General features: G+C 47.4%; 1 protein-coding gene across 1 annotated transcript in view; it reads left to right on the top strand.

Moving 5' to 3' along the window:
• Window positions 1–17,888, top strand: part of CABLES1 (Cdk5 and Abl enzyme substrate 1) — a 108,203-nt gene that overhangs the window by 57,101 nt on the left and 33,214 nt on the right. Inside the window, exon 4 of the mRNA XM_059040860.2 lies at window positions 8,158–8,235. Within this exon, the coding sequence (XP_058896843.1) occupies window positions 8,158–8,235 (78 nt within the window). The remainder of the gene's footprint in view (window positions 1–8,157; window positions 8,236–17,888) is intronic.

The following is a 17,888-nucleotide window of genomic DNA, read 5'->3' as shown; positions in this document are numbered from 1 at the left end:
CACCCCTTGCATTGGAAGGCGAAGTCTTCACCACTGGACCGCCAAGGAAGTCCCATAGGTCTTCTTTGGTAACCTTATTCTTATAGAAAATTAGAGGGGGTGTGTGCATTGTGTATTGTCTTCTAAAAGTGAATTAATTTTGATACGAAGTTCAGAAATGACCTGAGGCCTTGCAAAAACTGTTCACACATGTATAAGCAAACCCTTTGTCATGATAGAGAGGAGTCCAGGACCCCCTGCCTTAGCGTCTGGAGGGGGCCCTTGAACCATCCTGAGGATGGTGGCTGGGGACTGGGAACTGCCGCTTGGTTAGTAGAGAAGAGCCAGTCACCATTCACACTGATCTGCATCTTCACAGGGGGGCACCGGGGGCCCCCAAGTCTCCTGGGTTAACCGGAAGTAAAGACAGATCTCGGCCCTCGCGGAGGAGACACCCTTGAAAATGACAGCCATTATGAGGCTAGCTAGTGCCAACAGAGAGCTGATTGCTGGCCAGGTAGATCTGGGTCATCAGAATGGAAGGTGAGCGTGAAGACTAAAGACTAGCCACCAGCCAAAGACACATTATGTCCAGTGACCCTCGTGGTCCTGTCAGGACAGGACCTTTCCTCTGGGCGCTTGTCTCTGAGAGCAGTGGAAGACAAGAGCTCTGGTTTCAAGTGGACGACACCCTTCCTCAGGCATTACTTCGCATCCTTTTGAAGTCATCTGGTTTTCGAATGTCTGCCTTGAGCACAAGCGATGGCTGCCACTTGCACCGGAAGTGCCCCCTCCTGGGTCTGCCGCGAGAATCACTGCGTTCTGAACAGGAGAGAAGTGCTCTTTGCAGTGAGTGGACTGGTCTGTCTCATCCCTTGACAGGAGTTTTCAAAGAGACTTAAAAATATTTGAGATAATGGACAGAGCATCGAGCTCGAGGGCTGTCTCTTTCAAGGGTGAACTCAGTAGGAAAAACAAAAATATAAAAGATTCCCACAGCTTTTATCTACTTTGTAAAGTAAGATGGTTAAAAAAAAAGTTCAGCAGCTGAAGTCAAGTTGTAGCCTTTCATTTTTATATTGAAAATTTTGGAGGGAACTGGGCGAATGGGCCATAACTAAATTACAACCTCGTTTGTCATCTCATCAGTTCTGATCTGTCAGCTTAGTTTAGTTTGAAAAATGAGTTGGAGGAAGTGGCACGTTCCAAAAAACAAAACAGCTAATTACCAACTCTGGATGGGCCTTCTAGAAAGAAGAAATATGTCATCGCCTTTTCTCTCTCCATCCAATTCGATAGATGTCAAGCATCTTCTGTGAGGTTCCCTGAAACATCTGCCTCTTCCCAAGCACGCATTTCTTCTCCCGGAACTTTTATTTTTTTCTTTTTGGCTGTGCCATGCGGCTTATAGGATCTCAGTTCCCCGACCAGGGAATGAACCCAGGCCACAGCAGTGAAAGCCCAGAATCCTAACCACTAGGCCACCAGGGAACCACCCCCTACCCCCAGAACTTTTGTTCTTTATTAAAAGACTAGAGGGCTTCCCTGGTGGCGCAGTGGTTGAGAGTCCGCCTGCCAATGCAGGCGACACAGGTTTGTGCCCCAGTCCGGGAGGATCCCACATGCCGCGGAGCTGCTGGGCCTGTGAGCCATGGCCGCTGAGCCTGCGCGTCCGGAGCCTGTGCTCCACAATGGGAGAGGCCACAGCAGTGAGAGGCCCGCGTACCGGAAAAAAAAAAAAAAGACTACAACCCTCCATCCTCCCAACAGCAGGAGGCTGACAGGGAAGCATCTTTATCAGTATCATCATCGGTGTTTCTAACCAATTGTCAGCAAAACCTCAGTCCTGAAGGACAGTGAGTGGATAGACTTGAAGGAGCCTTAATAACCCCCAAACCTCACTGAGACTCCTGGGCATAGCCTGTTCTGTCACCGAAGTGGCCCCCAGAGCTGCTCTCAAACATGACTGCCACATTGACTGTCCTTTGCTTCTTCCCTGGTGCCACAGGGGGAAGGAGGAGCTGGGCTGTAGACCCAGGGGCCCAGCTGGGGCTGGCACTGGGTCAGCACCGTATGCAGGGTTTATTACGGTTTTATTATCTGTACCTCTTTAAGGAGCACGTAGGGTATGCTGGCTTTTTCTGTGACTCTGCATGAGGCTTTTGAGAGAAATTATTTTCAGTCATAAGCGACTGTGCTTGGTGCTTCTCCTGTGCAATGTACTGTGCTGAAAAGTGCTCGGCCTGGGAATGCTTGCCTCTTTTCAACCAGTTTGATTTACAGGAAATAAAATGAGACACAGAAAAAAAAGGTTGAGAGGTTGGAGAGAACCTTCCCTTGGTGGTTCAGTTTTGACTCTCTGCTTGACGAGAGGGCCTGGGAGCCAGGGTGAGTCCAGACCTTGGTCCCCACCAGTGGTCCGCAGCAGTCTGAGAGGAAAACCATCATTAGGGCCAGTAGATGGGCGGGGCTACGGCCACACTTAGGACACACTTAGGACCAGTGCTGTCCTGGAAGAGCAAGGATGAGAGGGCTCCAGAGGGGACTTCTAACCTCTGGGACACCACGCTCAGCTTGTTTTCCTCCTTCCTACCTCCCTGTTATGGGCTGGATGGTATCCCCCAAAAATTCTTATGCTGAGCCCCAGCCCTCTGTACCTCAGAATGAGACCTTATTTGGAAATAGAGTTGTGGCAGATGTAATTAACTGGTTAAGATGAGATTGCGCTGCAGCAAAGGAGACCATAAACAAGACGAAAAGACAGCCCTTAGAATGGGAGAAAATATTTGCAAATGAAGCGACTAACAAGGGATTAATCTCCAAAATTTACAAGCAGCTCATACAGCTCAATATCAAAACACCAAACAACCCAATCCAAAAATGGGCAGAAGACCTAAAGAGACATTTCTCCAAAGAAGATATACAGATTGCCAACAAACACATGAAAGAATGCTCTACATCACTAATCATTAGAGAAATGCAAATCAAAACTACAATGAGATATCACCTCCCACCGGTCAGAATGGACATCATCAAAAAACCTACAAACAATAAATGCTGGAGAGGGTGTAGAGAAAAGGCAACCCTCTTGCACTGTTGGTGGGAATGTAAATTGATACAGCCACTATGGAGAACAGTATGGAGGTTCCTTAAAAAACTGAAAATAGAACTACCATACGACCCAGCAATCCCACTACTGGGCATATACCCTGAGAAAACCATAATTCAAAAAGAGTCATGTACCACAGTGTTCATTGCAGCTCTATTTACAATAGCCAGGACATGGAAACAACCTAAGTGTCCATCGACAGATGAATGGATAAAGAAGATGTGGCACATATATACAATGGAATATTACTCAGCCATAAAAAGAAACGAAATTGAGTTATTTGTAGTGAGGTGGATGGACCTAGAGTCCTGTCATACAGAGTAAGTCAGAAAGAGAAAAAAATACCATATGCTAACACATATATATGGAATCTAAAAAAACAAAAGGTTCTGAAGAACCTAGGGGCAGGACAGGAATAAAGACGCAGACGTAGAGAATGGACTTGAGGACATGGGGAGGGGGAAGGGTAAGCTGGGGTGAAGTGAGAGAGTGGCATGGACATATATACACTACCAAATGTAAAATAGATAGCTAGTGGGAAGCAGCCGCATAGCACAGGGAGATCAGCTGGGTGCTTTGTGACCACCTAGAGGGGTGGGATAGGGAGGGTGGGAGGGAGACGCAAGAGGGAAGAGATATGGGGACATATGTATATGTATAGCTGATTCATTTTGTTATAAAGCAGAAACTAACACACTATTTTAAAGCAATTATACTCCAATAAAGATGTTAAAAAAAAAAAAAAGATGAGATTGTGCTGGAGCAAGGTGGCGCCTGATCTAATCACTGGTGTCCCTGTAAAAGGGGAAAACTTGGAGACAGACATGCACATGGGGAGACGCCATGCGGCCTTGTGAGAGCTGGGGTTATGCTGCTCCAAGCCAAGGAGCTCCCAGAAGCTGGGAGAGCTGCCGGGAACAGGTCCTGCCCTCAGAGAAGGAACCTGGCCCTCCACGCCTTGGCCTCTGGAAGCCTGAGATGATGGATTTCTGTGTGGGAGCCATTGCCACGGAGCAAGGTGCACGGCACCTTGTTACGGCAGCCCTGGCAAACTCCACGCTTCCTCAGTCTCTCACTGCAGTCACGCGCTCTGTTGCTTGTCCTCCCTCTGTCCCCCTCTCCTCACTGCACTCCCCACCCTTGGGGGCACTCACCCAGCCGAGGCTCGGTCACCATCGCCATCCTACCTGCCCCCGGCCCCCTGAGCCCCAGGTCCAGCTCTGCTGAATTATTTACAGTAATCACTTGGTCAAGGGAAGAGGTTGGTAAACGCTGGAAAAAATACCCACAGAAATGACCTACGTAGTTCAAACACCGCACTTGGATTTCAGGCATGTTGGCGATCGCCCATTCCACAGGTTTGTGATGCCAGGTCTTTCTTTGCCTTTGGGGCTCACGGAGCAGACTCTGTGTGTGTCACTGACCTCACACTATCATCGTTCCCACCTGTTGCTTCTGTGTCCAGATTGAACTTCTTTAAAGTGACCCAAGAAACTAAGTGTAGAATCCTTTTGGATTTTTACAATTCTTTCTTATCTTTTATAGACGTCTTGCCCATACCTATTTCAACTGCAGGGGTTTTGGGGGGGTTTTTTGGGGTTTTTTTAGTGATTTGCCGTGTTTGAAAAAATTTTAAAGCACTCAGTGTCATTTTTTATAGAAACAGCGTTTCTCCTTTTTTTTGATTTTCACATGGCATTAGTTTGTGCAATCTTTAATGAACTAACAAATACAACTGTCAGAAACAGGTGGAGGGCATCCAGACCTGATCTTAGCAAGTATACGACTCAGTGTGGGTGTTCTAGAGAGCAGCCTACCAGCCTGAGCTTTGGGTGTGCCGTGAGTGTTGGTCAAAGTGATTTATAGAGGGGAGTGGAGACCCTGATGGGTTAGGCAAGGGAAGTCATGAAGAGTTTTACAGCACCCTGTGTTCCTCCAGTAGGCCTCCTCCCAGCCTTGACTCATACCAATCCCTCTGCCAAGGTATCTTCTCCTTGTAGCCTGTTGTCCCTTCTCCCCAAGGTCTCAGTTTGGCCATCACTTCCTCCAGGAAGCCCACCTAGCCTCCCTCAAGCTAGACTAACTGGCCCTCCGATGTGCGATAGCGCCCTCTAGTCCCCAGTCAGAGAACTGACACCCCTGCGTAACTACCTCCCACCCAACAACCATAAGCTTTGAGAGGATGAGCCCTTATCTGTGTCATGCATCAGCGGGTCCCCAGCACCTAGCACCATGTCTGGCATGAGTGGGTGCTCCAAAAATATTTGTGGAAGGGAGGGAGGAGGAGAGGAAGATCCTATAACTTGTTTCTCAGAAGTCTTCCACCCCTCCCTGGATTGTAGGATAAGGTACAACTTAGCAGGCAGTGGAGGCCTGCGCTGTCGTCATAGTAACATTAGCAGTAATGGACGTGGTCGTGGAAGTGGTGGCAGTGTTGGCAGTCATGCTGAGAAGACTAGCTCCAATGCCTGCCTCTTATCACGTGGCCTTCTTCTCTCTGTATTCTTCTGGAAATCTCCAAATCTCTCTCCTTATGAAATCCAGTCATTGGATCTAAGGCCCACCCTAATATATTATGGCCTCTTCCTAAGTGATCACATCCACAATGACCCTATTTCCAAATAAGGCCACATCCACACGTTCTAGAGATTAGGACTTCAATACATCTTTTGGGGGAACACGATTGAAACCACAATGACAGCATTTTAAAGTATGCTGTCTCTTGCTTCTTGGGCATGAAGGAAATGAAATACAGAATTTGAGGATGCGTCTCCACATGTGTGTCCAGTACCCAACATGCACCCCTGGGTGGTGGACGCTTCTGGGCTGTGTTCATGTATCAGTTTACTCACCCACCATTGTTGCAACTGTGATTTTCTTTGCTCTGACTTTCGAAGTTCTTTGCATGTTTTTAATGTCCTTAAGTGAATATCATTGCTATAATAGAATATTCTACCTGGAAGAGATCAAGACTTCCCACAGCCAACAGAGACTCCACAGGGTTCTGGGAATAGAACAAGAAGCCAGTTTTTGGCATAAGAGAGAACACTTAAGGATCCTGGATTGCATTAGACATTGCCTGGTCAGACACTGTCAGCCCAGGGCCAAAAGGTTGAAAGCAGTGCCTCTGTGTACGTGTTACACCTTTGTGACAGGCCACACATGTCGGCCTTCAGCTGTCCTTTCTTGACCTTTCACCTTTAGCAGGCCTGTGTATTTTAGCACAGAGGTCTGAAGAGGTTCTGAATCCACAGACTCTGATGGGAAAACGTACCTCAACCCAAGAAGGCAGATCCCAGTAAAAATCATGAATATTTATTGAGCGTGTATTATTGGCACTGTTCCAAGGGCTCTCCCATATAGGGACTCATTTGCTCTTTACAACATTCCAATAAGATATCTACTCATTTTATCCCGTTGTTTTAGATGAGGAAACTAAAAAATTAGTGGGCTGCTTGAGGTTATACAAAGGTGACAGAGCTGGTATTTGAAGCTGGGAATGTAGCTTTGGTCCTGCCTTCCCAGGGATGGGTACTCAGGTGCTGCTCCAAATCCCGACCTTGCCCAGACTGTATTTCTGGAGGGGCTGCCGTGTACGAAACCCTCAACTCGTCCTCTAGAAGAGGGCAGCAAATGTTTAGCAGCACTTCACGATCAGGGTGCTCCTGGAAGTGGAAATAAGGAGTAGAGGCAGCAGCCTAAAGACAATGAGTAACTCAGTGAAAGGGGAGGAAATGCTTCCTGGGGAGGTGGCTCGTGAGGTGGGTTTTGAAGATTAAATAGGAGTTCATCCAGCATACCTAGTAAGACACAACAGTCAGAAGAAATAGCATGCAAAGGATAGAGATATGAAACAACAGTTTTTTTAAGGTATGGGTGGGGACTTCCCTGGCTGTCCAGTGGTTAAAACTCCATGCTTCCACTGCAGGGGGCACAGGTTCGATCCCTGGTCAGAGAACTAGGATCCTGCATGGATGCCACACAGCCAAAAAAAAAAAAGTCCCCACCAGGGACCTTATGAAAAAAAATTTTTAAAGGTGGGGTACTGCAAGTACTTTAGCATGGATGAGTGATAAAATTCAGGGGCAAATATGTGTGTTGAGACCAGAGAGACAGAAAGAGCCAGGAAACAAAGGGCCTGGTTTGCCTGCCAGGGAAGCTGACTTCATCCTGAGCATGTAAGCAATTTAATATCATAGTTTTAACACAAGGTCAGAATATCCAAACCTTGATGCTGTTAGTACTACTGCTTTTTTTCCCTGGTTTTATTTTTATAATTATTGAGGGAAAGGATGACAAAAGTCAGTAAGCTCCATATCTGATGTGTGTTACTGTTGTGCTAAAGGATGTTGGTTTTTAATCTCCTCCACTTTTTCTCCAATTTTTCATCAGCAGTTCTCTTTGGCAAGTTATTCTCAGATGCCAAGATAAGTACTTTTGAGAGGTTTTTTTTTTTAACGTTTTCTTAAGTGCCTTTGATTGCATAAGAGCATCATGTAGATCTGTTTCCAGTAGTATCTTTATAACAGGAATGGAGGCTAAGACTGATTATGTAATTTTTCCCTCAGTTTATTCTCAGAATCTAACACGCTGCCAGCATATGAAAAACCCTAGTGATCACAGTGGCATCTGAGTGTCTTTCCTGCTCATGGTTTCTGGCACTATTGCTCTTGCATTGTTTACTGCAAAGTAGAAATTGATGGTTTAAATGTGGCATGACTGTTCACCCAGCATTGGGCACCCCGGACCCATAGCTCTGTCTGCTCCAGCTTGTATAATACATGCGGCCCATAGCCAGCCTCTCTCACCAGAGAATGGATTCACGTGTGCTCCTTGGAGACCCTCTCCAGAGTGTCACCATGTTAAAATTCAGATGAGGAGAGGCAGCGTAATTGTGCTGCGCTGAGGTTGCATTTTGCAAGGGGAGCAGAATACCATCTGTCAGAGGAGGTGGCGGGAGTGTGCAAATACTGCTGTGAATTCTGTGAATGCTTAATTGCTATAGATTGTTTTTATTTATTTAAGAGGCTTTGCATTTAGTGTTTGTTTTTTTTTTTTTTTTTTTTTAGAATAGTCCTTATCAGTGGCAGAAGATCCTTCTGCAGTATATTTTCAGTGCTGCCATATCGCGACAGTGCCCAGGTTGGGTATGTATATGCATGCTTCCTTTGTAGTTCTCTGGGTGAAAACTTCTGACACCATGTGTATAATGTGACCACCATTTCCATTTCAAAGAACCTGCCTTGCTTTGGCACTGCAAATTTAGTATTTGTAAACTTGAAAGAAAAAAAATGTTCCACTTTCTTTTCAGCCAGGAAGCTTCCCTGTTATTGGGGGGTGTGTGTGTGTGTGTGTGTGTGTGTGTGTGTGTGTGTGTGTGTACACGCGCATGTGTGTCCTTACCATATTGCCTGCTGTTTCTAAACGTGCATTTTGTCACCTCTTACAATTCTGTAAGAGGCCCATCTCTCAGGGCCTCATCGACTTTTGGAGAAAGGCAGCTCAGGAAAGGAATCAGACAAACCACGTGGCCATCCGGCCTCCTTGTGTTGTGGGTTTGGGGCGGGACACTGACCAGCAAGCTGCACAAAGCAAATTGGTATCAGGAAACAGACCTGTGTGATTCGCCACAGGCCGGAGGACTGCACACTTCTCTAGGTCAACAAGCCCCTTCTTTGTTCTAAAAAGAAGTAAGTGAGGCTCTGACCTGGCAAAGCCCCCCCTCCTCATTCCACATCCCTGAGCTCTGTGCTGTTTCTCCATCTGAGTCTGACTCCTTCGCCCCCTCACCTGGTCACTGCATCCGCTATTTGTGGTCAGGGAGCTGCTGGTATTTAGGGCAGGATGGTTCCCTGCGTAGGATGCCGGAAGCATTGTGAGATGTCAGCTCTGGTTTCTGCAAACTAAATGCTGGTATTGCCCTCTGGTCATTGCAACAATGACACCCAAACACTGCCATTTATTCCTCTCCCACCACCTTCCATGGGCTCTGCCTGGTCATCCCCGTTCACCATGACTTTCCCTTTCCCCCTGCAGACCTGTCAGACTTTCAGCCTGTTAAACTCACCATGGTCCTTATTTTTACTCTACACTGTAAGCTCCATGGGAAAGAACATCAGACCTCTTTATTCATGGAATGCTGACTCAGTCATTTATTAGATGTGTGCCTTAAAGAGCAATAATAATCTTACTGTTTATTGAGCACTTACTTTGTGCCAGTCCTCTTCATTATCTGCATTCTCACGACAACCTTGCAAAGTAGGTGTTCTAAAAAATGTAACAGCATATCCTGCAGCGCTGAGGTTTGTAGGACCATCTGGGCGTGGCCAGTGGGCTGCCCTTTTAGAGACTTCTACTCTACTGAGTAGAGGGGAAAAAAGAAAGGTTTGCTTTATCTTTTCAACCTGCTGTGGTCCTGGGTCTGGCCACGCCTGAGAGCAGGCTTATTTCTTGGGTCAGTAGCTTGTACCGGCTCACAGACCTATGTGTGACCCAGAAGGCCAGTTCATTGATCTAATTACAAGTAATGACCCCAGGGCTCAGAATGTTTGAGTGTGACTAGCCTGTAAGTGCACTTCCAGGAGATCTGAATCATCAGTCTGTCTGCAACTCACAGCGAGGACCTGCCTGGACACTGTGGTGCCAGCCTTATTTTTCTGGGCTTTCCTTGCTCACCTTTCTGATGAACGTATTCTGTCCTTAGCTATGTTCCATTTATTCATTTATTGAGGGCTTACTGTGTGACTAGGTCCTGGAGATAAAGGTAGGGAAAGATGGATCTGGTTCCTGCCCTCCTGGAACTTACAACCAAGAGGGAAGACACATAAAAATTTCACATATGATTAATAACCACCTTTAATAATGGCTAAGAGTGTTCAGTCAGGTGACTGCCAAGTCTTCCTATCCAACGACTCATTCTGTTTCTTTAACACAACCTGGCTTCTCCATATTTTCGTCTTTGAAGTGTTCGTGTTAGTTTCATTCTTGAAAGATGATCTTATTTCCAAGTCCTGGGGTCCCCTCACTATGGTATCCAAGTGCTTATCTCCATTTTACAGATAAAACCACTGATCCTCAAGACTTAACGTCTCAAACATCAACTTTGGGCCAGAATGGGAATTTTTTAAAAATAAATTTCAGGTGTGCAGCAGTACAGTTCAATATCTGAGTGATCAACCCCATGAGTCTAGTCACCATCCATACATTTCACCCCCTTTACCCATTTCCATCACCCCCCAGCCACCTCCTCCTCCAGTAACCATTCGTCTGATCTCTGTAGCTATGAGTTTGTTTTTGTTTTATTTTGTTTGTTCATTTGTTTCATTTTGTTTCATTTTGATTCCACATATGAGTGAATCATACAATATTTGTCTTTCTCCATCTGACTTATTTCACTTGGCATAATCACTTCAAGGTTCATTTATGTTGTCACAAATCACAGGGTTTTTTATGACTGAATAGTATTCGTGTGTGCGCGTACGCGGATATATGTGCCACATCTTTATCCATCCGTCCATCATTGGACATTTAGGTTGCTTCCATATCTTGGCTATGATAAGTAATGCTGCAGTGAACATAGGAGTGCATATATCTTTTTGAATTAACATTTTCATGTTCTTCAGATAATACCCAGAAGTGTAGCTGCTGGGTCATATGGTAGTTCTAAACTTTTTAAGGAACCTCCATACAGTTTTCCACGGTGGCTGTACCAGTTTACATTTCCACCAACAGTGGAAAAGGCAAGGGTTCTCTTTTCTCCAATCCTCTCCAACATTTGTTATTCCTTGTATTTTTGATAATAGCTGTTCTAACAGGTATGAGGTGATATCTCATTTTGCTTTTGATTTGCATTTCCCTAGTAATTAGTGATGTTGAGCATCTTTTCCTGTGCCTTTTGGCCATCTGTATGTCTTTGGAAAAATGTCTATTCATATCCTCTGCCCATTTTAATCAGGTTGTTTGTTTTGTGGTTGGATTGTATGAGTTCTTTATATATTTTGTCAGAACGGGAATTTGAACCTGAGTCTGTACAGCCTAGGGCTTCCCGTGACTCTCTCTGGCCAACAGGTGAGACAAACTCTGTATTCACAGAAACCCATCTGTGCAGTGGGACTTTTATGATAACCGCCTCCCAGAAGTTAACTGAGGCTCACTGGGTGCCTGGGATCCAGCACAGAGCCTGGCACAGAGAGGCAGGTGGGGGTCCCTGGATTTCTTACAGCAAAAGAAATGCAGGGCTTCGTGTGGAGAACTTAGAGACTTACAGTTTTTCACTTGGGCAAATCACTGACCTTCTGTGAGCCTGTGCTTGGTCCTCTCTAGAACGAGGATGGCAGGTTACTACCTGTGCCATTAATTTGAAGATCACTGCATTTGATGCAAAGTCCATAGGGATGCGTTGTAACTTAAATTACCTGGGAAGAGATCACCCAGAGTATCTCTGTTTGACATCCTTGTGGAAATAAGTGTCCCTGCACATTTTGAATACCTCAGGGAGGTGCTTGCTGGCAGCCAGGATGCAGGGAAATGAGGCCTGTCAGAGCCCAGGTCTCCTCCCCACTGCTGGGAAGCCCTGTGGGTTTCAGGAGGATATATCATAGGATGTGTCAGCTATTCTGCCCGATGGATCCAGATAGAGAAGCAAAACCAGGGTGTGGGATCACAGGACGTAACCTTTTACATCCTAGACATGAATAAACTCAAACACACTAATTCTTCAAATTTTGTAGATGAGGAAACCATGGTGCAGAAGAGTTAATTTTCTGTAACAAAACACATAATCGGGTCCTTCATAATACCTAACAGAGAAAAGAGCATGCCTATTTCTGCAGCATATCCTTCTTAAGTTCTCACATAAGAAACTCTGAACAGAATTCAAAATATTGTAAATTAGTGGCAGGGTTAAGAAGCATTCTGCTTATGTATCAAATAGATAAACAACAAAGACCTACTGTATAGCGCAGGGAACTACGTTCAACGTCTTGTAATAACCTATAATGGAAAAGAATCGGGAAAAGAATTTATATATATATATATATATATATATATATATATATATATAAATAACTGAATCACTTTGCTGTATACCTGAAGGTAACACAACATTGTAAATGAACTATACTTCAATTTTAAAAATGTAAAAAGAAAAGCATTCTGCTTTTTAAATTTTTTTAATGAGCAGACATCCTATTTATGAATATCTACCATATCATAATTATGATTTTTTCAAACTAATTGTTGGGAAACAGCTGTGTTCAAATAATAAAAAATATTTATCCTAGTAAATTCTACACATATATATTTTAAAGTAAGATAGTCTGTGTACATAGTAACTAATGCCTTTCCACTGTGGAAAATTCCTTTGCTTTTATGCTAAAGTTCTCTCTGTGGCCAGGACATGAGTCTTAGAATTTCAGGGCTGGAAAGGGCTCTAGAGATGACATGGTATGGCCTCCGTGCATCATAGCTCAGGCCCCTGGGGCCGTGGGGGGATGAGACTCACTCACACTGACAGCAAACCCAGCAGCGCCAGAGCCCAGGACTCCGGCCACCCCGGCCTGCTGACATTGTGGTTTCCAGCTCCTGTGTTTCCGTTGTCTTTACACACGCATGTGGACTAGGCCACATGTGCCAGATTATTCCAGACAAGCACAAACCCCCAGCTGAAGGGGACAATGTACAGTTCCAACTTCACCATAAGAAACTTTTAAAAACAGGAAACTCAAAAGTTCATCCACTGTGTACTTGAACCTCCCTTACATGGAAAGCATCTATCAGGATGGCCTTATCTCTTTCCGGTTTTGTTTTCTGGCTTCTTGTGCTGTGCTGGAGCTTCCCAAGTCCTGCCCTCATATCTTGGTTCACCCTTCCCGTCACCCTGACCCCAAAGCTTTGTTCTTGGCTTTAAACTGAACTGAATACTTATTTTGGCTCCCAACATCAGGTGACCAAAGCGGACAGGACAGTGTTAGGAGAGGTTTTACCATCCATCCATTCATTCTTGCATTCGTGCATTTGGTCATTTCTTCTGCCCCTAGTGAGTGTGAGGCCCTGCTGGAGGCTGGGAGGGTGCAGGGGTGAGTAAGCTCTGTTCTCCAGGAGCTTATTATTGAACAAGGAAGCCAGACATGTGAACGGCCAGACCAAGACAACTGGGGAGCCCCAAAGAGGCGCTAGAGAGCGCTTTGCGCCCAAATCTTTATCAACATCCACATTTACAATAAATCTACAATCTTCAGTAAAAGCCAGATGTTTGCTCTGTAAAGTCTCTTCAGCCCCGCCTACCCCTCCAGGTACATTGCCATCCCTGTCTGCCTTCCATGTAGACATTCAGGTGCTAACACTGCACAGCAGACTTCATTCATTCACCGCACAAAGTCTGTTGAACCTACTGTGTTCTAGGCAGTATCCAGGGATACAGTGGTGAACAAGAAAATGCCTCTTTTCCCATAGAGCTCGCGATCTAATGGTAGGAGACAGAAACAAGCAGGTAAACAAACTAACCATCAAGCCAAAGAGCAAACAGTTGAGTCTTACGCAATGTACAGCTGGAGCACAGAGGGAAGAGTTGGGTGAATCCAGACAGAGGGACTGGGGAGTGCTCCCCAGAGAAGGTGGCGCTTCAGCTAGATTGCAAATGTGAGGTGTCAGAGAAGTGGAGAAGGATATTCCAGCCTCAGCATTGACTTCCAAGGATGTTCGAGGACACTCTGGCTCATGAACTTCCAGGCAGGGTCTCTATAATGCCTGACCTGTTGAGAGAATTCCATAAAGCGCCATCCCAGCTGGAATCCCATTGCTGAGGACACTGCAGGGTTCAGGTCTGTGTAGTGAGGGGAGGGGGAGGGAGTGGGGACAGAAAGAAGGGAGCTGTGCTGAGAGGCCTGGTCCTGGGATGTCACTGTCACAGACCCACCACCCAGCCTTCCCTGGGGTCTCAGTTCCCTCACTGTCCAATGGGGAGGTTTGACTACACTCTCCAAAGATCCTGCCAGCTCAGAATGCTTGCCTCTGTGTTCGCATCCTCATCTGCTTTGCTAATCTGGAAGCTGTAAGCCTGGCTGAACAAGGAGTTTATGAATGAAATATACTGTTCACGTTCCCCATCCACCAACCATCAGCTGCTTTTAGACCTCACATCTGAATAATTATTCTCTGTGCAGTTTTTAAAATGTACAGATCTGGTGACGTTCTGCAGTCTTATTTGGTACATTCTATTCTGGTATGGGCTAAAAGGATAGGTACTAAAGCAACCCAGAGTTGAGAACAATGTGAAATGTTTGGGGTCATTTTGCGTGCTACCAGATTTATACAAAACGGACAATAGGCTTATTCACAAAGTGATTTCCAGAACTTCTGCTTGAAGCAGACCCCTCTGACTGCTTACCAACTACAGCAGTCTCCAAACTGTTCTTCCCTGCCTTGATTTACAGATACAGCTATCTGAGAAAAGAGCATATTTCCTTAGGATTAGCTGACTGCGTAGTCAAATATTGCGTGAACATGACAGATGCAGGTAATAACATAAGCTGAAAGGTAAATAATGCTTCCAGTGTTCCAGGCAGTGTTCTGAGAGCTTCATAAACATTTGCACATTTTATTTCCACAACAACCTCAGAAGGCAGATTCTCCAATTTTCATTTTACAGGTGCAGAGTCTTGGGCAGAGAAAAGCGTGGCTGCAGCAGCAAAGGGAGGAGGTAGGGCAGGCAGGCTGGCTGCAGGCGCTGCTTTGGGGCCAGCTGACCCCCCCAGAGGCCATCCCGAAAGCGCTAATGCCCAGTGGATTCCCTGCAGCATCACTGCTTTGGGGCTGGGCTGGCTGGCTCAGGACCAGTGACACGTGGGCTTCACTGGCTGACAGATGTGCACTGGGTGACGCGGAGCTCTGTCATGTGCCGCAGGAGGGCCACCTCTTGGGGACCCGGTGGCCATGGTGCTGGATGGTGGCTTTGGAGGATGCCCATTTACACTGCAGCCTGGGCTCCTCCAAGGGCAAGCCCCAGGCATCTCTGGGTGGAGTATTGGGTGGAAAGGCGTCTGTGTAATTCTCCCACGTGGGTATATGTCAACTGTAGAACAAGAAGGCATATGGTGGGGCACGGGGCAGTGGGGGTAGGCACGTTCTCCAGGTGTCGACACCGTGCAGACACCCAGGCCGTGTGTGGGCGTCACTGGCTCGCGACCTCGATGGGCTGCTGGCTTACGCCTCCCCAGACCTTCCCAGTCACCCCACAGGCCCACCAGGAAGCAGTTCCGGGACAAGTAAGGGTCTTCTACTGTCTTCATACTATGCATAGAAAAGGCTTCTCTTTGAGAAACTGTGCCAAACAGTTACATTAGAGGATTATTATTTGCAGCACTAGATACGTCTTCACTTTACAAAAGGCTTGGTGACAGGGCTTTTGACGATTAAGAGCTTTGTTTCTTTCTTAATAAGCTTTCTTAGTTTATTTCTTAAAATAGCATTGGATCTACAGAGTTTGCTCACGCACAACACTTCAGAAAGTCTTCCATTAGATGAAATAAGATGCTTCTAATCACTATCCTTTGTCCCCGCTCTTTCACTTTAGGATTTCAGAGTCGTGCCTGTTGCCTGAACCCACAGGGGTGGTGATGGGCATGGAGAGGCAGAGAGCAGGGTCGGGTACACTCAGACAGCAGGATCCTCGCTGACGGTTGGGGTGGGAGGGAGTGGAGTTAGGATAGTTCACAGAATGTCCAGGAATGACAGAGAAACCAGTATAGACACCCAGGAACAAGCCAGTGGGAGGCTGTGCAGCCAGGACAAACACGCAGCCCAGTCCGGGGCTCCTTCTGTGGAAACACTGCTGCTGATGCCTCCACGTGATGCCCAACAGACGCCCTGATCTCCCCGTGTGTTACTCACTTCTGTCTCCCAGTTTCACTGAGTGCTCCCGTGCCAGAACCTGGGTCACCCACGGGGGTACGGGAAATGCAGTTTTCAGCCTTCCTGGGACTTGTGAGCCAGCCTTGGCCTCTGCCACCATGACTCCCTGCAGAATCCACCTGCCCCCGAACTGGACCTGGGGAGGCCACCAAGGGACTCCAACCCCCAACCCAGCATCAGCCCTAGGAGGGAGCCTTCCGGGAGGTGAGGATCCTTAGCAAGGGTGCTCAGAGGGTCCCCTCCCTCCCCACACCATGCTTCCCTGAAAGGAGACACCTTCTAATCAGACTCCGTGGATAACTAAACCCCAGGACTCTGAGCTCAGCCACAAGCAGCGCCACCAAACTGCAGCCCTCCAGCCGGGACCAAACCCAGACCTCTCCTCCAGGCCGCTTGCTCAGGCACCTTTCCCCAGCTCCTACCGCCCCCTCCTCCCAGGCCCTACAGGAATCCACTCATGTTCTGTGGGGCCTTTGCTTAGGCCTGTCGTAGCGCTCACACATGTATTTGACCTCTTTGTAGCTTGTCCTCACCCCCCTGAGGGCGTGACTCTTAGTACAGCAGCCGTCTCCACAGTGCTCAGTGCACACTACTCCTTCCTGTGATGCTTGGTGAATGAACGAGTAGCAGTGGTGTTTCTGAGGACCGTCTCCAGGCTATTAAAAGTGGCTAGTATTATGAAGATACATCACTGCCCCAGCAAATGACAGCCACACGTTCTGCGTCAGCAGGAGCAAGGGCAGTTTCTCAGGAGCCCTCAGCCTGGTACCCCATCCCTGCGGCCTCTCCATAGAAGTGGTGCTAGACAGTAAGAAGGAAGGGCCTGGACAGTGCTAACAAGGATGCTCTGACATGGACCTCAGGGCCCTGCTTCCCTGCGAGTAACTGTCACACCTTCGGTGAAAGTTGCTAAGCCCAGTGATGACAACAGAAGGCTTCCAGCTGCACCCGCGTGCAGGTGCCAAGCCCCATCAAGGTCCCCCAGCCCGACCTGCCTCGCCAGGGGTCTCTCCCACGTCCACCTCCCAGCCTGGACGGCACCACCAGCCAGGCACGCGGTGCTCCTTCAGAGTCACTCACAGATGCTGCACCCTGCATGTTAAACCCCAGAGCGCCGAGGCCTTTTGCTGAGGTCGTGCCTGGCTTCTACAGTCTCTGCCAACCTCGGAGTTCCCTGGCTTTCAGCGGCTGGCTTACCCGGCCCTCAGTCAACTCAGGTTGCCAGAACATCTCGGAACCGGCATCATGTGATCACAGTGTAAGTAACAGCCCCATTTTGAGCAGAGCAACACATGATTTTCCTTTCACGTTTCCTGCTTTCGCTTATGGCAAGGGACACACTTTGGATTGAATCTAGCGTAGCATTAGAGGGCCGTTTTCCCAGGTCAGTGCTGGGGGGAAGGGGGACTTTCATCCCGTTACTGGAGCCCCTCTCCATGTCTGGGGGCTGAACCGAAGCCTCTGCCTTGGTCCTTCCCACCACCAGCCCCGCGCCTGCACGTGCACAGCCTGGTCCTCACTGACCTGCCCTTTCTGTGGCCCCGTGTGGCCATCTGTGCCCAGGTGCACGTGTTGGGAAGATGCCGGGATTTACTGGCACGCTTAGATTGAAGACGGGCTACAGGCTGTGCTCACTCCTGTCAAATAACCGGCACTTAAGCCCACAGTCCCACAGATCGTTACCGGGGATGGATTGCCTTTCAAAACAGCAGGCCTACTGGCTGAGCTCGGTGAGCAGAAGCCACTTCCGCGGGTATGGAAGTCCTTCCTGGACGTAAGGGCATCGCAACTTCTCCTCAGGGTGTCTCGCAGCTAATTCATTAAAGGCCATCTGGCACAGACCATTTGCCAGCTAACGCCCGTTCATGTGAGCTCATTGACAGAGAGCACT

Source organism: Kogia breviceps, chromosome 15, assembly GCF_026419965.1.
Source record: "Kogia breviceps isolate mKogBre1 chromosome 15, mKogBre1 haplotype 1, whole genome shotgun sequence".
Classification (NCBI taxonomy): domain Eukaryota; kingdom Metazoa; phylum Chordata; class Mammalia; order Artiodactyla; family Physeteridae; genus Kogia; species Kogia breviceps.
Note: the sequence above shows the minus strand (reverse complement) of the source record. Positions and strands in the feature narration are given on the sequence as shown.